The sequence below is a fragment of the Anas platyrhynchos genome, chromosome 2 (genome assembly GCF_047663525.1).
Source record: "Anas platyrhynchos isolate ZD024472 breed Pekin duck chromosome 2, IASCAAS_PekinDuck_T2T, whole genome shotgun sequence".
NCBI lineage: Eukaryota > Metazoa > Chordata > Aves > Anseriformes > Anatidae > Anas > Anas platyrhynchos.
Window position 1 is genome coordinate 125,986,201 of NC_092588.1, and position 16,793 is coordinate 126,002,993.

The 16,793-nt window shown below is 45.6% G+C and overlaps 1 protein-coding gene across 3 annotated transcripts in view; it reads left to right on the plus strand.

Annotated features, from left to right (window-relative positions):
• IGF2BP3 (insulin like growth factor 2 mRNA binding protein 3) overlaps positions 1-16,793 on the plus strand; it is a 107,272-nt gene that overhangs the window by 16,013 nt on the left and 74,466 nt on the right. For all 3 annotated transcript variants that reach the window (XM_038174133.2, XM_038174134.2, XM_038174135.2), the window contains one exon: positions 7,561-7,609. In XM_038174133.2, the coding sequence (XP_038030061.1) occupies positions 7,561-7,609 (49 nt within the window). The remainder of the gene's footprint in view (positions 1-7,560; positions 7,610-16,793) is intronic.

The following is a 16,793-nucleotide window of genomic DNA, read 5'->3' on the forward strand; positions in this document are numbered from 1 at the left end:
CATGTATTGCAGTGACGCCACGTGCAAACTTCAGGCTTGCAGCTGGGGTAGAACTCTGTAATAAGTCTGGAAATATTGGCTGCTTCAGCTAGCAGCCCTATGGACACCAGGAAAATAGGTAAGGGTGTAGAGGGAGCCTTTGGCTGCTCTGATGGCTGAGGAAAAAAGGGGGTGGAGGAGAGTGGACGCTGTGTTCAGGCATTAAGGGATTATTAATTCAGTTTGGGTAGGGTAGTGAGTGGACGATCTTTCACTTGTTTAGGAGCACTACTACATTTAAAGGTGTTTTTGGTTCTTCATATTCATCCTGAGTGTTCTCAGTGTTATCCACATCCCAGTTAACTACAAGCTAGCGGTGGGGTGAAAGAATAAATGGCAGGTGACTGTAGCCCTAAAATGGCTGGTCAGCAAAGTCAGCTCAGTAATACAAGTGTTTGAGGGATGTGGACCCCTGCTCTAAGAGGGAAAGAGAAACTCTGGCTTTTAAACAAAACAACCCCCCTTACCCCCACCCCCTTTCAGTTTCTCCAAAGGCTTTGGAGAAACTGAGAGAGAAGGCTCAAAATGTTGGAAGCCACCAAGCTAAGGGTAGATGAAGTCTTTTCCTACTGCAAGGTATTGGAATTTCCTATTAATTTTGGAGCAGTGCTTAATTCTTTAATTAACAGAAATCTTAACAGCCTTCAGTCATTAACAACACCTGGAAAATGATTTTTTTTTTCAAACGAGACATTCAGCAGTAAAGCGGTAATGGCAGAATCTCCACAGTTCTCTTTTAAAAATGTCTTTATGGACCGCTCATGGGAATTTACAAATAACGAATGTAAGCTTTTAGTCTAATTAGTGGCATGAACAATCATAAAAACAAAATTATGAAGCAAATGGTTGTGGGGTGGGTGAAAGCCTACTTATTCTCTGGTTTATCCATGCAAGTGCACTGGTTGATTTACCTACTGTGTATGTTGTGACGTGGATGTGCTGGTGTTAAACCTTCTGGTTGTGCTTCCTGGGGTATTTCTTGCCCACAAATATCCAGCCTCTTCCACGTGTTGGGGTGAGTTACCCCGAAATGGGAGCTGAGCACAGTGTCTGGTCATTTGGCTGGTGGCTTCCGAGCGCCGAGCCGTGCAGGCAGCTCCGGTTGCTCCTTCTGGTGGCAAGCAGTAAGCGAAGGCGATGTTTTGCAGATGCTGGGAGGAAATTTGATCATCAGCGCAGAGGAATCTGTGAGGTAATCCAAGAGGCAGATTTTCGTGTTGAGTGCCTAGATAACACGCCTCCCAAAGCTGCTGCTTCAGTGGGTTGTGTGCGCAAGATGAGATGGGACGGGTGGTCGGATCCAACCATTATGTTTTGCATGAGCTTTGAGGAGAAAAAGTTCAAATACTATTTTAAAAAAGGTTTATTTTGAGTGGTAGAACAGTGCTTTTAAATCCAGGTGTGTGGTGAAACAGTGAGGCAACACCAAGTGAAGCATTGCTGCAGTTTGCCTGTGGCTTAGGGCTCAGTGGAGCTTTGTCTGCTTGGTTTGTGGAGTTGGGTCTGAAATGGAGCAGTAACACTTCTTCTTAACATATTCTACTGTCTGGGTCAGAAAGTTTTTTTTTTTTTTTTTAAAAAAAAAAAACAACAAACAAAATAAACAACATACAGAGAAAACAAATGAAACAAACAAAAAACCCACAAAAGTTTAAAAAACAAAAAACAACACCAAAAAAACAAACAGCACAAAGAGGTAGTTTGTTAACAAGTATGTATCTGAAACCATCTTCCTTCCTTAGACAGGTAAGGTGTTAAGATGGACTTTCTGGTTCCCAAGCTAATGGCTAAATTTGATAAAATACAGTAGGTATCACCGGTGTGCCTTGTAGGATGCACTAATGTTAATTACCTCTTACCAGAAGAGAGATGCAAACCTCTGTTTGTCACTTCACTGAGTGTTTTTAACAGAAATTCAGCATACCTGCTTTTTAAGCAAGGATTGTGACCCCTTGCTGCTGTATTTATCAGCACTACTTGTTAGGAATAAAAAAAAAAAAGTAAGATTATAGAAGTATATTTACATTATACCACGATTATGTATGTAATATCCAGTAGGTATAATATACCCACATATTCTTTTATATGTGTTTAAAATCGGGCTGGGAAGCGTTATTTAGCTGGACTTCTCAGCACGGTAGGTGCTTTCAGCAATCAGACCCGAACAACTTGAAAAGGCTGCCGAGCTTGCCAAAAGCAACGGAGCTTCGCCGGGAAGCCAGGAGCAGGCTGCAGCACCTCTTACAGGACAAGCTGTTCAGTGCCTTCGGCTGCTGCTCTGCCTGCCTTTGCTGTAAGGATATAACGAGCAGAACCCCCCACACCTCTCCCCCATATTGTGACTAAAACAAACTGCTTCTGTTTGTTTTCCCCAGCCACACCAATATGAGTTCAGGACTTTTTTTAGTTTGTCCTGTAACCAGCTTTTCCTTTTGCACTGGTAAGGCACTGAAAGCATTGATTCATTCTGGGGTGATCAAGCATTAGCTGCCTGAAGCGACCCCAGGGGGAGAAACTAATCAAGTGTGGCTGGGAGGGTGGATTTCAGTTTGGGGTTTTTCTTGCCCCAAACTTGTTTTTCTGTTTCTGTTCTGCTGGGTGCGGAGTGAACACCGGGACACCTTTCCCTTTGCCTAGAAATCCAGTTTATTAGCAGCAGTTTTCTATTTGGGCATGGGAGTCCCCAACCTTGTTCCCGTGCCTGTTTGGACGGGGACTTTTTGCCCAGATTTAGCTTTGTGGTGTGGGGGACTGATGGTGCTTGGTGCTGATTGCAGTTGCAGCGTGCACCACGATCACCCTTGGTGTAATGTGCCAGGGCTTGCCCAGGTAGCTGGTCTGGCAGTGCCCACCTGGAAGGGATGAAATGCTGAAATGAACAAGCTCTCCTTCCCTGCATGTTCCTCAGAGCAGAGAGGAGACCATTTACTTTCCATCCCGTAGGTATTGAGTTCAAACAACTGAATGGACTGGAGCTGTCGATGTGCACTTGATCTGTTTTCAGACACGTTTAACTCTTACTCCATGGCAGTGTGTGTCAGAAGGAATTGTGATTTTTTTTTTTTTTTTTTTTAATTTGAAGGCATTAATGATGCAGGTAGCTCATAGTGCTGCTGAAATGAGATCAGGTATTATGTGGGGTTATTGGTGAGAAATGGGAACTGAGGAGAAGAGAGGAGCAGCTTTTGAGGGGAGGGGGAAGGATGCTGAGAAGGGTCTGTGGTGAGCCTGGGCGCAGTGACCATGTGGAAACACAGCTGCTTTGATACCTATGCATGTTTCTGTCAGAAAGGGAAATTTTGAGACCCCTGAAACTTAAAAATTACTTAAAAATAAATAAATAAATGAGGGACTGAGCAAAAATATAATACTTCATTGGTTTTTGCTTTATAGGTGTACCACTTCTGGTTTTTTAAGTTATCCCTGAAGGGGAGGAGGGGGTGTTTTTTACACCCTGAGTATGTGAAAGAAAGCCTAATAGGATTTTGATAGGTTAAAGGGGAAAAAGAAAGTGTATAGGCTGAAGGGGACAGAGAGAGAGAAGGAGAGTGCATATAAAAGAATGCTGAAACTGTGGGATTTCCCCCATTTTTCCCCTAAGAGGTGCTTAGCACTCAAGTAAGTGGAGAGTTTTTTAGGTCATGGGTGTTGATGGGTGACCATGGGCGTGCTGTGTGTGCTTACATACAGGAGATTGTGTCCAGGGAGTGCTGAGGTGGCTTCTGCTACCTTCCCCATTTCGTGTTGCTTCAGCTTTTCTGTCTCTGCACACAAATTCTTGTTCCACGTGTGCTCGAGGTGCTTGACACCCCCAGCTGGTGTCTGTCAGTGTATTTATGGTCGGCAGCTGTGGCTTGAGGTGACAGGACCCAGGTGCCTACACAGCACCTGGAAAGTAAGTTCTTGCCCAGTAGTTGATTACGGACCCCTCAGAAAGCAGGAAAGCCTGTTTGCTTTCCCAATAAAAGGCATTTGGGGCATCTTTGAAAAAGGGAAACAAGTGGGAATATCTGTTCCCATGCTGTGAACTATAGATAGCACTTGAAGGTTTCTGAAAGCTCCAGAGCACAAGCATCATTTGCCAAGACTTTTTTTCAGTTGACAGCTATTTGCAATGCCTAGTTGGGGTGGATGGGATGAAATAAGAAACCTGCTTCAAGTGGGGAAGGTGCAGACACATGTGAGCCACCTAGATGAGAGATGCTGGCAGTGTTTTGCTAAGGCTTTATTAAAACTCCAGGTGATGCGTTTATTAAACAGAACTCTTGTAGTAAAATACTTCTGTGGAATTGGAAACGACTGTTTCAGGTCTTAGGTGCCTGGTGTGACTGCAAGTAGTGCTCTAAAGTAACAAAACTGAGAGAATTAAGCACAAAGCACCCTCTGCGGGCTCGTGCTGTCTGGGTGTGATAGCCAAAGGAGCTTTGCTTGCACCGAGCTGAAGAGAGCAGGGTTAGCAGGAAGATGGGAAGCACCCAGAATCGCTGACGTTGTCGGAGATGAAGGGTATTTCCAGGAAGGTGCCTCTGTGCTGCTTTCCTTTCCCTGTTTATCCCATGGAGTTCTGTTCCTGTGCTTTCCGGAGTCAGAGCCCGTCCTCCCGGAGCCAGTTGCCTCTCTAATAAATTCAGCGCGATTCCCTTTGTCCCTTGTTCTTCTCTCCCTATGCTCACGTTCGGTTTGGGCTCTTTCTGGAGGAAGCTGGGTGCCGATGCCCCTCGGGTTCCCATGCAGGGAGGAGCACAGCTCGGCTCCCAGGGTGCTTGTGCTGGTCCTGGGAGGGCAGCGTGGGTCGCAGACACACCTCTGCTGCTTTAATCTGCTCCTTCTTGCTGGGGAGAGGGATTACCTAGACGTACGCAAAGCTCATAGAGTCGTAACCACGTGGATTTGTTCACGGGAGCCGATAGTAACCAAAGCGGAGAAGTCTCAGGGGTGTCTGTGATCTTTTATTTAACGCTGCTGTAACTCCTGTGACCGCGCAGAGCTCTGTTTCTGTCCCCCCCCCCCCCCCCTTGCTGGTGGTGCTGTAGCAGCAGCGCGGAGGCTTTAAACTCGTCATGTGCAGCCACCGCCACGGGGCTGAGATCCCGTGCGCTGGGCGAGGAGCTGAAATCGCTCGTGGTGCGGCCAGGCGTCTGCTTGCCGTGTCCGTAGTGCCAGAGGAAGGGGATCCTGGAGCCACCCTAGTGCTTTCAAAGCAGCCTTTCAGTGTCGTACAATAGGTGTCTCACTATTGCCACGAATCGAGGTGCACGGCAGCGCTGTGCCTGCTCCGCTTCCCCTTCCCTTCCACGCTCTGCGAGCGGGGTGGAGGAGCCAGCAGTTTAAGGCGGTGTTTCTTCCCTGCTTCTCCCCCTTCCTCCTCCTCCTCCCTCTTGGGATACCCAAGTGCCTCTTGGCAGAGCTTTAAACCGCACCAGAAGCTTTTGTCCTTCGATGCTGTGTGGAAAGCGAGAAAACCCCAAAAGCTGGGTTTAGACCCTTCATAGCTCAGTAGGCAGACAGCTTCCCGAGCCTCTGGTCCATCCTTTGGGTGCTGAGCAGGCAGGGGGATGTCCGGGCTCCCCTTCCCAAGGGAAATGCAGGGCGTGCGGAGCCAGGGCGTGTGCAGGACGTGTCCCATTCCCGTGGCACGGTGCTGTGCTCCCAGCCCCTCCAGCGAGCGGCCCCGCTGGCTGTGCAACCCTCCTGAATGGCCATGGGCAGCCCGGGGGGGCTGCTGGCGTGACACCATGCGAGGCACCCTGAAGAGCGCTTTGACTGCCAGTTCCGTGGTTTGGGATTTTTTGGCATTATGCTTTCCCAGCATTTGTAAGGATGAATGAACCGTGTCCCCTCACCCAACCCCCCTTTTTTTTTTTTTTGTGTTCCACTTCGGACCAAACTTTCAAGCTTCAGGCTGCTGCTTGAGATTACTTGGATGTGCCAGAGAAGTGTATCACTGATTTAGGGTGGCTGTTTCACACCAGTTTCTCCAGCTGATATTCCAGTGTAAGGAAGTTTTTTGCAACTCTTTCCACCCCCCCCTCACCGTGGAGCACCTCCTGCCTCTGCTTTATGGGAAATGACAGCTTAAAAGGGGCTGTGTGATCTGGGTTTGTGCCTATTTATACGATCGCGATCAAGTACTGAAATGAGCTCTTGCCTGAGAGGGGCTGAGAGCAGCCAGCAAGCGCTGCACCAGCGAGACCTGCTTGCCTGCCCTGCAGAAAGCACATTTCTTGTGGGATCTCGTGGGCATCAGAGCATTTGGGGTAAAATCTACCCAGAAAGGGAAATTTGGGCAAAGCAGCTTTGTGAGCAGGGAGCTGGGGCTGCTCCCTGACGAAGCCTTTGGAGGAGAGCACTTGGAGATGTGAAAACTGCTCCCTGCAGGGCTGCGAGTGTGGGTGGCGGCGCGAAGGGAAGGAAGGAAGGAGTGCATTTTAAAAGGAGCCGAGGGGGAAAACGAAAGCTTTTGGGTTCATCGCTAGACAGGAACGTCTCAAACTTGCTCCGTCACGAGACTCCATTGGCCTGTGTACGACTGACACACTTCTGGCGGAGAAGGCCCTTAAAACGTGCGGGGTTTCCTCTGGGAGGGGTCAGCATTGAGCAACTGAAGCACCAAGGAAAACGTGGCTGAACGAGAGGCCCCTCTTTCTGCTCTTCTAGTGCCCCAAAACGTGTTTGTGGCCCTGGAGGCCATGTCGCCCCGTGCTGTCCCTTCTCCAGGAGCCAGGCAGCAGTACCTGGGCCCGGCTGAAGCCCGGTTAATCCGCACATTCCTGCGAGTCCCGAGGGGTTTGCGGCATCTCCGGCATTTATTTGTTCTCTCCCTTTGGGGGAAGGGAGCAGACAAAGGACTTGGCTGTGAAGGCAGCCAGCACGCTGCCAGGCTCTGCAGTAGCACTTCAAAGTGGGGATTTTGTTTGCTAGATAAGTGAAAACCGATATAAATTTGGGGTGAAAACACAATGAATTTGCTGCTCGTTCCCTCCCCCCCTTTGCCCTCCAACCAGAGACAAAGAGTATCAGATGTGTTAAAATATAGCCTGTTGTTAGGCTAATGGGGAGCTTAGCATCAGAGTAAATGTATTTATTAAGCTCCTAATCTCTTCCTTAAAGGCTGTGGAGTCCTGAAGGATCTTCTGGGTGAACTAAAATTAAATAAAAAGTAATAAAAGGACTAGTAGGTGGAGGAGAACCCAGTGTAGATGCAAGGGATTACTCAGTTCTAACGGGGAGAGTTGGGTACTGAAGGCCCTAAAGCTGACACAGAAATAGTCCTCAAAAAAGTGCAGACTCCCTGAAATATAGTGGCTGTCAAACATGGAGCAAGTGCTCCTGTAACAGCTTTTTGGGCTTGCGATGATTTTGACCTGACATTCCCCCTGGCAATCTGTTTTTTGTTGTGTGTTTGGTTTTGCCTCTCCTGGTAGAAAATGTTTAAATGTGGACACTGCCGTGTGTAGCCTACCTTGTAATGTTTTTTCTTTTTTTTTTTTTTTTAACTGTGTTCTTTTGATTTATTTGCAGGAGTCGGAAACTTCAGATCAGAAACATCCCGCCTCACTTGCAGTGGGAGGTAGGAAATTACTTTAAAAATTAAGACGTTTGCGTTTAAAATGGTGCTTCTGTTTCTCTTCTCACCCCCAAGACTCGTCCCCTTCCCCCACCTTTCACTTGCTGTGCACACACCACCCATTCTTTTCTGGGGAAAAATCCTTTGGAAGAGGGAACAATAGAGCCTTCTAAGCAATTCAGATAACTGCCTTCATTTCTGTGCTCCGAGTTAACCATAAAAAATGTTGAAATGGATTCTTTGGTGAACGCTGACTTCCTGATGCAGTCACTCGCTTTGACTGAAAGCTTGTCCATTTCAGACCTTGCTGGTGTACGGGCTCAGCAATCTTAAGATTTAAAGATTTAAGTCCTCAGATTTAAATACTTGGCCAAAAGCAGATAATTAATGCAGATTTTTCTTTGATTCCCTCCCCCCCCCCCATCTTTTGCTCCTCTTTAGTGAGTGGCATTATGGCAAGTTATTTGCTTGTATTATTACAGTTACGGGCTCTCTCCAATATATTGTGTACTTGCTGTTAATGCTTTGCAAAATGGCATAATTTTTACAGTAAGTGGGCTACTGTGAGAACAGATTATTGTCTTTGCTGTTTTTTATATCTTGTACATGTTTAAAATGTTTTCACATCTTAGTAGTGGTAAGCCATCCTTTCACCTGAGGGAGCTTGGTGGGCAGAGGAATTGAGGTTGAAGCGCTGGTAGTGTTCTCCTCTTGCTCTGCGTACTTCATCTGACTTTGCCTGCTGCTACTTCTTCTTTTACACCATCTGATTGTCTCCTAGCTTAGAAGAAAGGTGGAGGCATTACTTGGCCAACCTAGGCTGTTAAACCAGACACTTTCAGCAGGGTATCAGCAAACACCACCTCTTGCTGCTGAAGTCTGTCCTTCTGGTGTGTGCTGTCAGTACAAGCATTTCCTCGGCACTTACTGAACCTTTTGCTCCCCTCAGATGAGCCACATCCATTTGATCCATTTTTATTTGAAATTCATAGCCACTTTTTTTGTCGTGCCCTTGGCACCAGCTATTAACTCCTTGGGAAGAGGAGTAATAGAAATGGTTGAGGGTGACTGGTTTGAGGATTAGTTTATTTTTGATATAAACCTCAAGTAGCCTCTGAGGGCTTGGGGTAGGAGTGAGTATCAGAGCAGGGGCATACGGTTCAGAAAAAGGGGAATAAATGATGTAAGCACAGGGCAAAGAACATTAAAACGTGTTCCCCTGTGGGGCCCTTCTTACATGCATGTAGCTATTAGTGCTAGTATGTTACAGGGTTCTGCCCTGTTTTCTCTCTGCTTCCTGATTGTAAATTTTCCCTTTCCTTGTCTATTGCTACAGTTTTTGTGGTGACCTCTGGCTCCACCACAGGGATGGTCCCTCTGCTCCACCTATTCAAAACACTGTAACTTGCTAAAGTTACAAAGCAAGAGTTCAGATTATCCATTCTCACACCACCCTGACTGTGCCTAGGTGTCCTGAAGCTGTTTGTGCAGACCTGGGCCTGTGTCTGGGGGCAGGATTTAGAGGGATCAGGCCCCAGGATAAGCTGGACAATGCTTTTGCATTTCCTAACTACATCAGGGCTGCTTGCCAAGTACAGGTTGTCCACAAACTTCCTGAAGTTTTGCTTTGTAAGTACTGGAGGTCTGTTGTTTCTGCACTGAGCAGGTAAGTTGACAGGTTCTCTAAGAAGTGCTACTGACAAAAAATGGCAGCTGGTGATTAAGTTCATCAGAGGGTTGTCTTATGTCAAGCTTTCCTTGGGTTCTGGTACCTTTTGGTGCTGAAGGACTTTGCCAAAACTTCTCTTGAGTGCTGCAAGGAAGCTTGGGATGGTTCCTCCTAAAAGCAAGTCTTTCTTGCAGCCAGTTACTTGTTGGGGAGTGTAAGTTTGTGCCTACGGAGAGGGGCTTACATTGGAGTAATGTTCTTGCCTAATGTTTTCTGAGAGGGTGGGGTGTGTGTGTGGCAGCTGGAGCAATTTCACTTAAATTGTTTCTTATAGTCCCTCTGTGCCAATCTGCTTGCTTCATCACTCCTTCGTTAATTGCTTGAATCAAGACTGACTTCTTCTAATGGGTGTGAACTCCTCAAAGCCAAGCTAGAAACAATGGATGAGAGAGGTCTCTGGGTTAGTTTGGTCTGTCAGCCCTCCTGTATGTTTAAGGGTGAAATACAAAACACGCTCATTACCCTGCAACACCTTTCTCTTTACGGTGACATAGGGATATATGAAGTGGACTGAAGAAAGATTAATGTTCTTGGGAGAATTTGTTCTAGTGTAATCATTGTTGCGAAGGTTACCTTGTCATTCTGTGCAGAAGCATTGGCTTAAGCTCTACTGAATTATGTCTTGTTTTGCTCTTTATAGAAGACAAACATGGAAAGCCTACAGCTGTGGTCCCCTCAGTCATGGTGTGTGCCTTCATTTCAGTGCCTCCTGGCTCTGCTCGCTGCCCGCTTGTCATGCGGTGCTATCTGTGAGTCCTGGGCCTTGTAGGACTGGAACCAGCGAGACTCTGTGAGCACACAACAGAGGGATACTTGACTTATACCAAAAAAAAAAAAATCTCCCACAAAACTACTGATGATAAGGAGGACATCCCTACTGTTCTTAAATGCAGCTCCTTGCCTTCAGAGAAGGCAGGTTCTTACCTGCACTTTGGAGTAGTGGTTGAAGGTGCTGGTGTTGCAAGAGAGGGAGAAAATACTGAACTTTAGTGTTAAGGAAAGCTTGTCTTCCCTTTGGAAGAGAGTGGTTATCCTGAAGTCTTGTGCAACGCTTTATTTGACCCATGAAATTATTCCAAGGAGAAAACAGTGGGTATAAATGGCCAGGGAGTACCAAGCATTTATTAATAAGACTTTTCATAAACCAGGTGCACAAATTCCTAGATTAACGATGCATTTTTCTGGTTGCCTTTTTGGAGGAAAAACATGCCAGCTAGTTCTCTCCTATGCATAGGTTGAACAAGTTCCTGAATAAAATACTTTTACAGCCGGGCACAGCAAGTGGATTTGTGTTCACTTCTTCGGTGTAACGTTAGGTTCACTGTGTACTTATCAGACCATTGTGGTGTAAGTAAAAGAGGTAAGATAACCCTTTTAGACCATGTTCAGGGTGAAGTGGCAGAAGAAAGGCAGATAATGACCTGCTGTAATCTGATGAGTTGCTACACTTAAACAAGACCACAACGTTTTACCCTGAAGAGCTTGTTCTTAAAGTGCAGCTATAAAAGATAATATTCTGATGCACTTCAAGGCATTTAAGGTTAAATTTGTGTAAAACTTGCCTGGTAATTAATTTGAACTTCAAAAGAGGATTTTTGGCAAGGTCCTGCAAGTTTCTGTACCTGGGGATTGGATATTTTTGTACTCTTTGCCCAGCCAGGAGAGACTGGAGGTGGAGGGAAGGCAGCATATGTGTAAATTAAGTAAATATAAGTGCTTGCTCTGGACTGAGGCTGGGGTCTGGACTGCTAGGGGCTTTTTTTCTGAGCATGTTTTCTATTCATCCAGGAGGTCACTTACGTTTTCTCCTTCCCTTGCTGGCCTTCCTGGGTTTGAGGACTCTAGGAAAACACCTGTGTTCCATAAAACCCTGATCTTGGCTGGAATGCATCTTCCTTTTATTCCGCTTACATATAAAGTGTACAGAGAAGTTGCTTTACCAGTCGAGTAATCTGAAGGACATGTGCATTAACAGATTTTATTTTTTAAATAAAGCAAAGTTTCACTTCTTGAGATTGTTTGGAGGAGTAAAACCACAATTAGTGCACATCTTTTAGTGACAGTGGGTGGGTATAATTTTTCCCCTTCTCTCTCCTTACTTATCAAATACAAAGTCCAGATTGGATGCGAAGAATTGAGGCAAGAGGAGACATTGCCATAATGTCTCTTCCTGTTCTCCACACATAACCATCTTGTCTCTCTCATTGGAAACGTGCACCCTGGCCTTATAGTCTCTGCAGAAAACTTAAAAGCTGTGTTACCCTTTCCTGAGCTGTGTTCTCTTGCACAATAACGTACTGTTTTGTCTCTTAATTCATAACCACAATTTCTATCTTAGCTTGTGAGCGTTCAGCACTGGAGGTGTATTTATCATTAGAACAATGACAAGCCTTCCAGAAAGAGGTCTAAGTGTGGAGACTTAAAACTGAAGTATCCAGACTTTGTTTCCAATGGATTCAACACGATGGGAATCCAAGTAGGGTTCTTTTCCCGAGAAGGAACCATTACGTGAACTCTTTACAGCATTTTAAAATGAGCTTTTTCAGTGTAGAAGCTGCTTCAAGAAATTGACTTTCCAAATATTTTTTTCCCATGTTTAGTGAATCGAGAGCTAGAGAACAGATTTTCAGAACACAGATGGTGTCAGAAGCAGCACTTGCTGGCTCAGCGGGAAGGTAGCTGTTGAAGAGTTCTCACTTATCTTCTGCAGGCTTATTTCCTTATCGGTTTGTTTGGAGCAGATAAACAGATACAGTGTTGATGAACTCTGTAATAAAAAAAGGTAGACTAAAAGCCCAGCCTGTGGAGTGTGAACCTGTTGAGTGAGCGGAGAAGCAAGGAAAACATTGTGTGTATTTCTGGCTTTGCTGTGAGACTTGCAGGTTGCTTTTGGGGATAGGAATGTGTGGGAAGGGAGGTCTGAGTTAACTCCTCCAAAGGTAAAAGTTTGTTACTAACCAGGGTTTGCTTTTCCTCGCTCTTCCACGGAAATGAAAAAACAGTCTCTGAGCTCTGTTGAGACCTCTGCTTTCGATTCTCTCTGCAGAAGTAGTAACAGGGAAGGATTTCTGGATGGAAGTTGCAGCGTGAGTACACATTCTACATTGAGATTTGGCAGCGCAAGAAGAGTGGAGATGGCACAAACCTGTTTGCATATACTGTAAGACAGCATTCAGCTTCTTTACAAGAAGTGAGACTGATTGTGATTAGGAGGAAAAGTTGGTAAATCTTACAGTGCATATCACTACTTCTGGTGATCTATAGTAGCTTGTGTTATTACTTGGATCAAAACTACTGAGCTGTGTCAAGCTTTTTGGTTTGCTTTTTTGGTGTGTGGTGTTTTTTAGTTCTGTTATTTTGTCATAGAAATATAGTGTAAAAATTATTTTTTGCTGAATGGTACCTGCTCATGATGCAGCTTATTCTAGATTACCAAGGATGTGAAAAAGGGATAGGTGAGGAGTTTCTGTGTTTTAAGAAAAAAGAAACATGGAACAATTGTAATTAAGAATGAATACAAATTACACAAAGCAGATACTTCTCATAAAGCAAGACGGAAAGGGAAGGTGCAGGAATGAGCTGAGCTACAAGAAGAACCAACAGTAAAGTGGTTTAAAATATACTGAAATATGATCTTTTACCTCAAGCCTTCTCCAAGCATCCAAGCCATAAAAATAATACATAGCTATAAAACTGCTAGTAGAATGCTAAGCACGCACAAATAACTTTTATCTGCTGCTGTCTAGGTGTAGGAATCTCTGGTAGGGATCCTTGTTTTCTGTTCCCTCCTCAGCATGCTCTGTCAAGCACTAAGCTGTGTGTCTCCTGCCTGTTGCTACCAGCCCTGCTCTGTGGGAGAATGGGGAATGCGTTGTTCTGTTCTCTGCAGCAGTCTTTTACATGCTTGGAGCTCTATAATGTGCAGAGAGGGGTGAGGAGAGTTGAAGCTCTTTCAGTCTCTTCTCAGGATTCCTGTCTCTAGTCAATCTCTTGTTCTTGTGACAGTCTTCAGGAGATGTCCTGTGGATCTTCTCCAGAGTAGCTTCTGTACTTTAGGATCACTTTGAGTTCTTGCTTTGTCCTCTGTTATGTTTGGACTCCATTTCAGCCTTACATTGTCTTCAGGTTTAATACATGTACACCTGATACTACACTGGATGTGGAAATTAAATGGAGCTTTCTAGTTGGACGGCAGACTGGTAATGAGTATTGTCTGATTACAAGGTCAACTTCTCACCTGTTGTTGTGGTGTTGGTATTTAACCTGGAGATACTGAACTCCATTGCCTGTCACCTCTGTGCTTTGGATGGTTCAGCTACATTGCAAAAAGCTTCATCCAAGTGATGGATCTTGCGTTTCTTAGTGGTGTTTTAAATCACCACCCTTTGGGACTCTGCATCGAGGAAGTCAATTTAGTCAGGGTTTGCTGTAGCCCTAACTGCAGGGTTTGAGAACATGGGCAGAAGGGGATGGGACCAGTGGTGCCTGTTCTTGCATTTGGGAGGGGAGGAGGGGGAAGCTCCCTCCCCAAGATTGATGGGACTTTAAGGCAGGTTGTCCGTGTTGTTTGTAGTAATGGTTGAAGGTTCAACAGCTCTGCTCCCTCCTGGGGTGAGAGCCTGCAGCTGGGCAGGTCTGTGCTCTCCACCAGCAGCCCCTGGGATGTGATGCACAGCCTCTGGCTGCCTCCTGGTCCTGCCTCTGGACCTCTGCAACACAGGGGCATTCCTGCTCTCCTGCCAAAAGGAAAAGAGAAAAATCTCTTCCCAGATTTCTGCTATCTGACCAGGGCCCCACAGTTTGCTTTAACTGTTCTGCCTGAGCTGTGTATGTTTCCTATCCTGTAGTGGGGCTCAGCAGCAGGTGAGGCAACCTGATACAGGGAAGTGCCCACCTCTGCGGCAGACCACCCGGCTCAGCACTTAAGTCAACACACAGGCTTATGCTGGTGGCTTTTAATTGCCTGGCTTAATTACGGGGGGTGATATTTACAGGTATATGTGAGGTAATAAACACCTTTTGCAGGTGTTTAAAATGTGGGGTGTGGGAGCGAAGGTCTCTGGGTAAGCACGTAATGAGCATATTTCTCACTTGAAGTGACTTATTCATGTGAGTGTTCACTATGGTGGTGCTGATAATTTGTTTGGAGTTGTAATCAAGAGGAAAGGTATGGGGAAAGTCTTCACCTTTTAGAAGTGGACTCCAGATTTCTGCTCAAAATACCCAACTTATTTGAGTTTTTTTTTTTTTAAAATAACAAGACCCTGATTTTTTTTGAAGTAGTTGATAGTGATGCTCATGTCAAACATCTGCCCCTATTTTTGAGTTAATGTTCCAGCTGCCACTACTAGAGATGCATTGCTGTGCTTTTATTACACTTGTAGGGTTAGAAGACCAGTGTGTTTTTTTTTTTTTTTTTCCAATTTGGTAGTTCTTGTGTAAGAAATAAGTTCCTGGTGAGGTCAGGGCTCTGCTCTGCAAAAATCTGTTTTCATGCCCAGTTTTGATCTTCTAGGGTACAGGAAGGCATAACTTCTGGCAAGTTGAGGGATCAGAAATATTCTAATACTTAGAATGGTTGTTAGTGTGCAAGAATTCTGGCAATGTCACCATAGGATTGCTTGGCAGTGTTAGAACAGTGCATTGTTCCCAAGCCTAGAATAATATGGTTACTTGTGTATTGGGTTTTTTTGGACGCTTATTTCATTATGTTTAGTATATGGAACTAACAGTGATTCCAAAAACTTGAGAAGCCTAAAAATACACACAGCTTGCTTGGCTCAAAGCATTTCTTGTGAAACCAACCATCAGCTTTTACCTTTCTAGAACTGCAAATAAAAACTATAGAAGCCTAGAATGGTTTGCGTTGGAAAGGACCCTGAAGATCCACCCCTCCTGCCGTGGGCAAGGACACCTTTCACTAGATCAGGTTGTCCCTGTGAAGTTGTTTGTTCAAAGGCTCGGTTGCCAAAGTCTTGCATCTCTCAGCTGTAATTTTCACTAAAGGAGTCACTTTAATCATTGAGCAACCTCTTGATCCAGTGTTGCGATGTGCAATGTGTACTTTCATGGAATTACAAAACTGTTCAGGTTGGAAGGGACCCCTGGCGGTTTGTAGTTCAACTTTCTGCTCAGAGCAAGGCCTGTAGTGAGTTCAAACGATGTTGTGTTTGGGGTTTTATCCAGTCTTGGAAACCTCCAGGAATGGAGTCTGCAAAACCCTTATGAACAACCGGTTCCAAGGCTCAATGACCCTCTTCAAGTTTTCCTTACACCCAGCAAAGACCTTTCCTGTGTAAATCTGTCTGTTTTTTTCTCTTGTCCTCCTATCCTGCATCTCTGTGAAGAGCTTGGCTCTATCTTCTCTGGGGCAGTCTGCTGTGATGTCCCCCTCAAAGCCCTCTCTCTTTTGGGTTGAAGAAGCTCTCTTCCTCGCTGGCCAAGTGCTCCAGCCCCGAGCCATCTTAGAGGCCTTCTACTGATCTTGCTCCAGGTTATCAATGTTCTGTACTAAAGGTCTGAAAACTGGATGCCCTACTCTTGTGTCGTCATCCCTCGTTATTCAGCATTCGTTTACTTCCCTCCACCCACTGCCCATACCCTGTTGATACAGCCCAGGTTGCTGTTGATCTTTGATGCAATGGGCTCATGTTCAGCTCACTTTCCATCAAAACCCCATGTGCTCTTTCCAGCAGATCTGCTCTCCAGCCAGGCAGCCCAATGCCCAGGGGTTCCTTTCCCCGTGCAGGGCTTTACATGTGTCCTTGTTAAATCCCACCAGACCCCTGCTGTCCCATTTCTCCAGCCTGTATGGGTCCCTCTGGGTGGCAGCCTGGCCTTCCAGCACGTTGCCTCTTCCCCTCAACTCCATCCCCTCCCCGAGCCTGAGGAGGATGTGCTATAACACCACCTCTGGGTCAACTGATAAAAGAGTTGAGGGCAGGTCCAGTGACAAACCACTTGGTGTTGGCCTCCAGGCAGAGTATTGTCCCCTGGGCCCAACTGTCCCACCAGTTACCAGCTCTAGTGCTACTGCTGGAGGTGAGGTTGGGCCTGGAAATCCGCAAGCCTGTCACCTGTGTGCATGAGAGGGAAAAGTCTGTGGATAGAACCAAATCTCTGCAGATACAGCTAAAGTAACACGTCATGGTTGGCTAAATTTCCTTAAACCTAAGGATAACTTAACCCGTTGTTCAAACTGCCCTGAAGTAAGTCCAGAAGTGAAATACGCAGCCCCTGCACGCCACTGCTTTCTTAATTTCCCATGTAGCTCTGTGAAACTGGGACTCTAGCAGCGTAAAAAGTGAACTGCCAAGGTATTGCTTGGTAAAAATTGCAGCTTTTGAAAGCCATTTCCATTTTAAGCACATCTTCAGTTTAGAAAGTTGTAAGGCAAGTTCCAAAGTATGTTTCCTGACCTTGGGAAGAATACACCTTTTCAAGATGTGTTCTCATCTC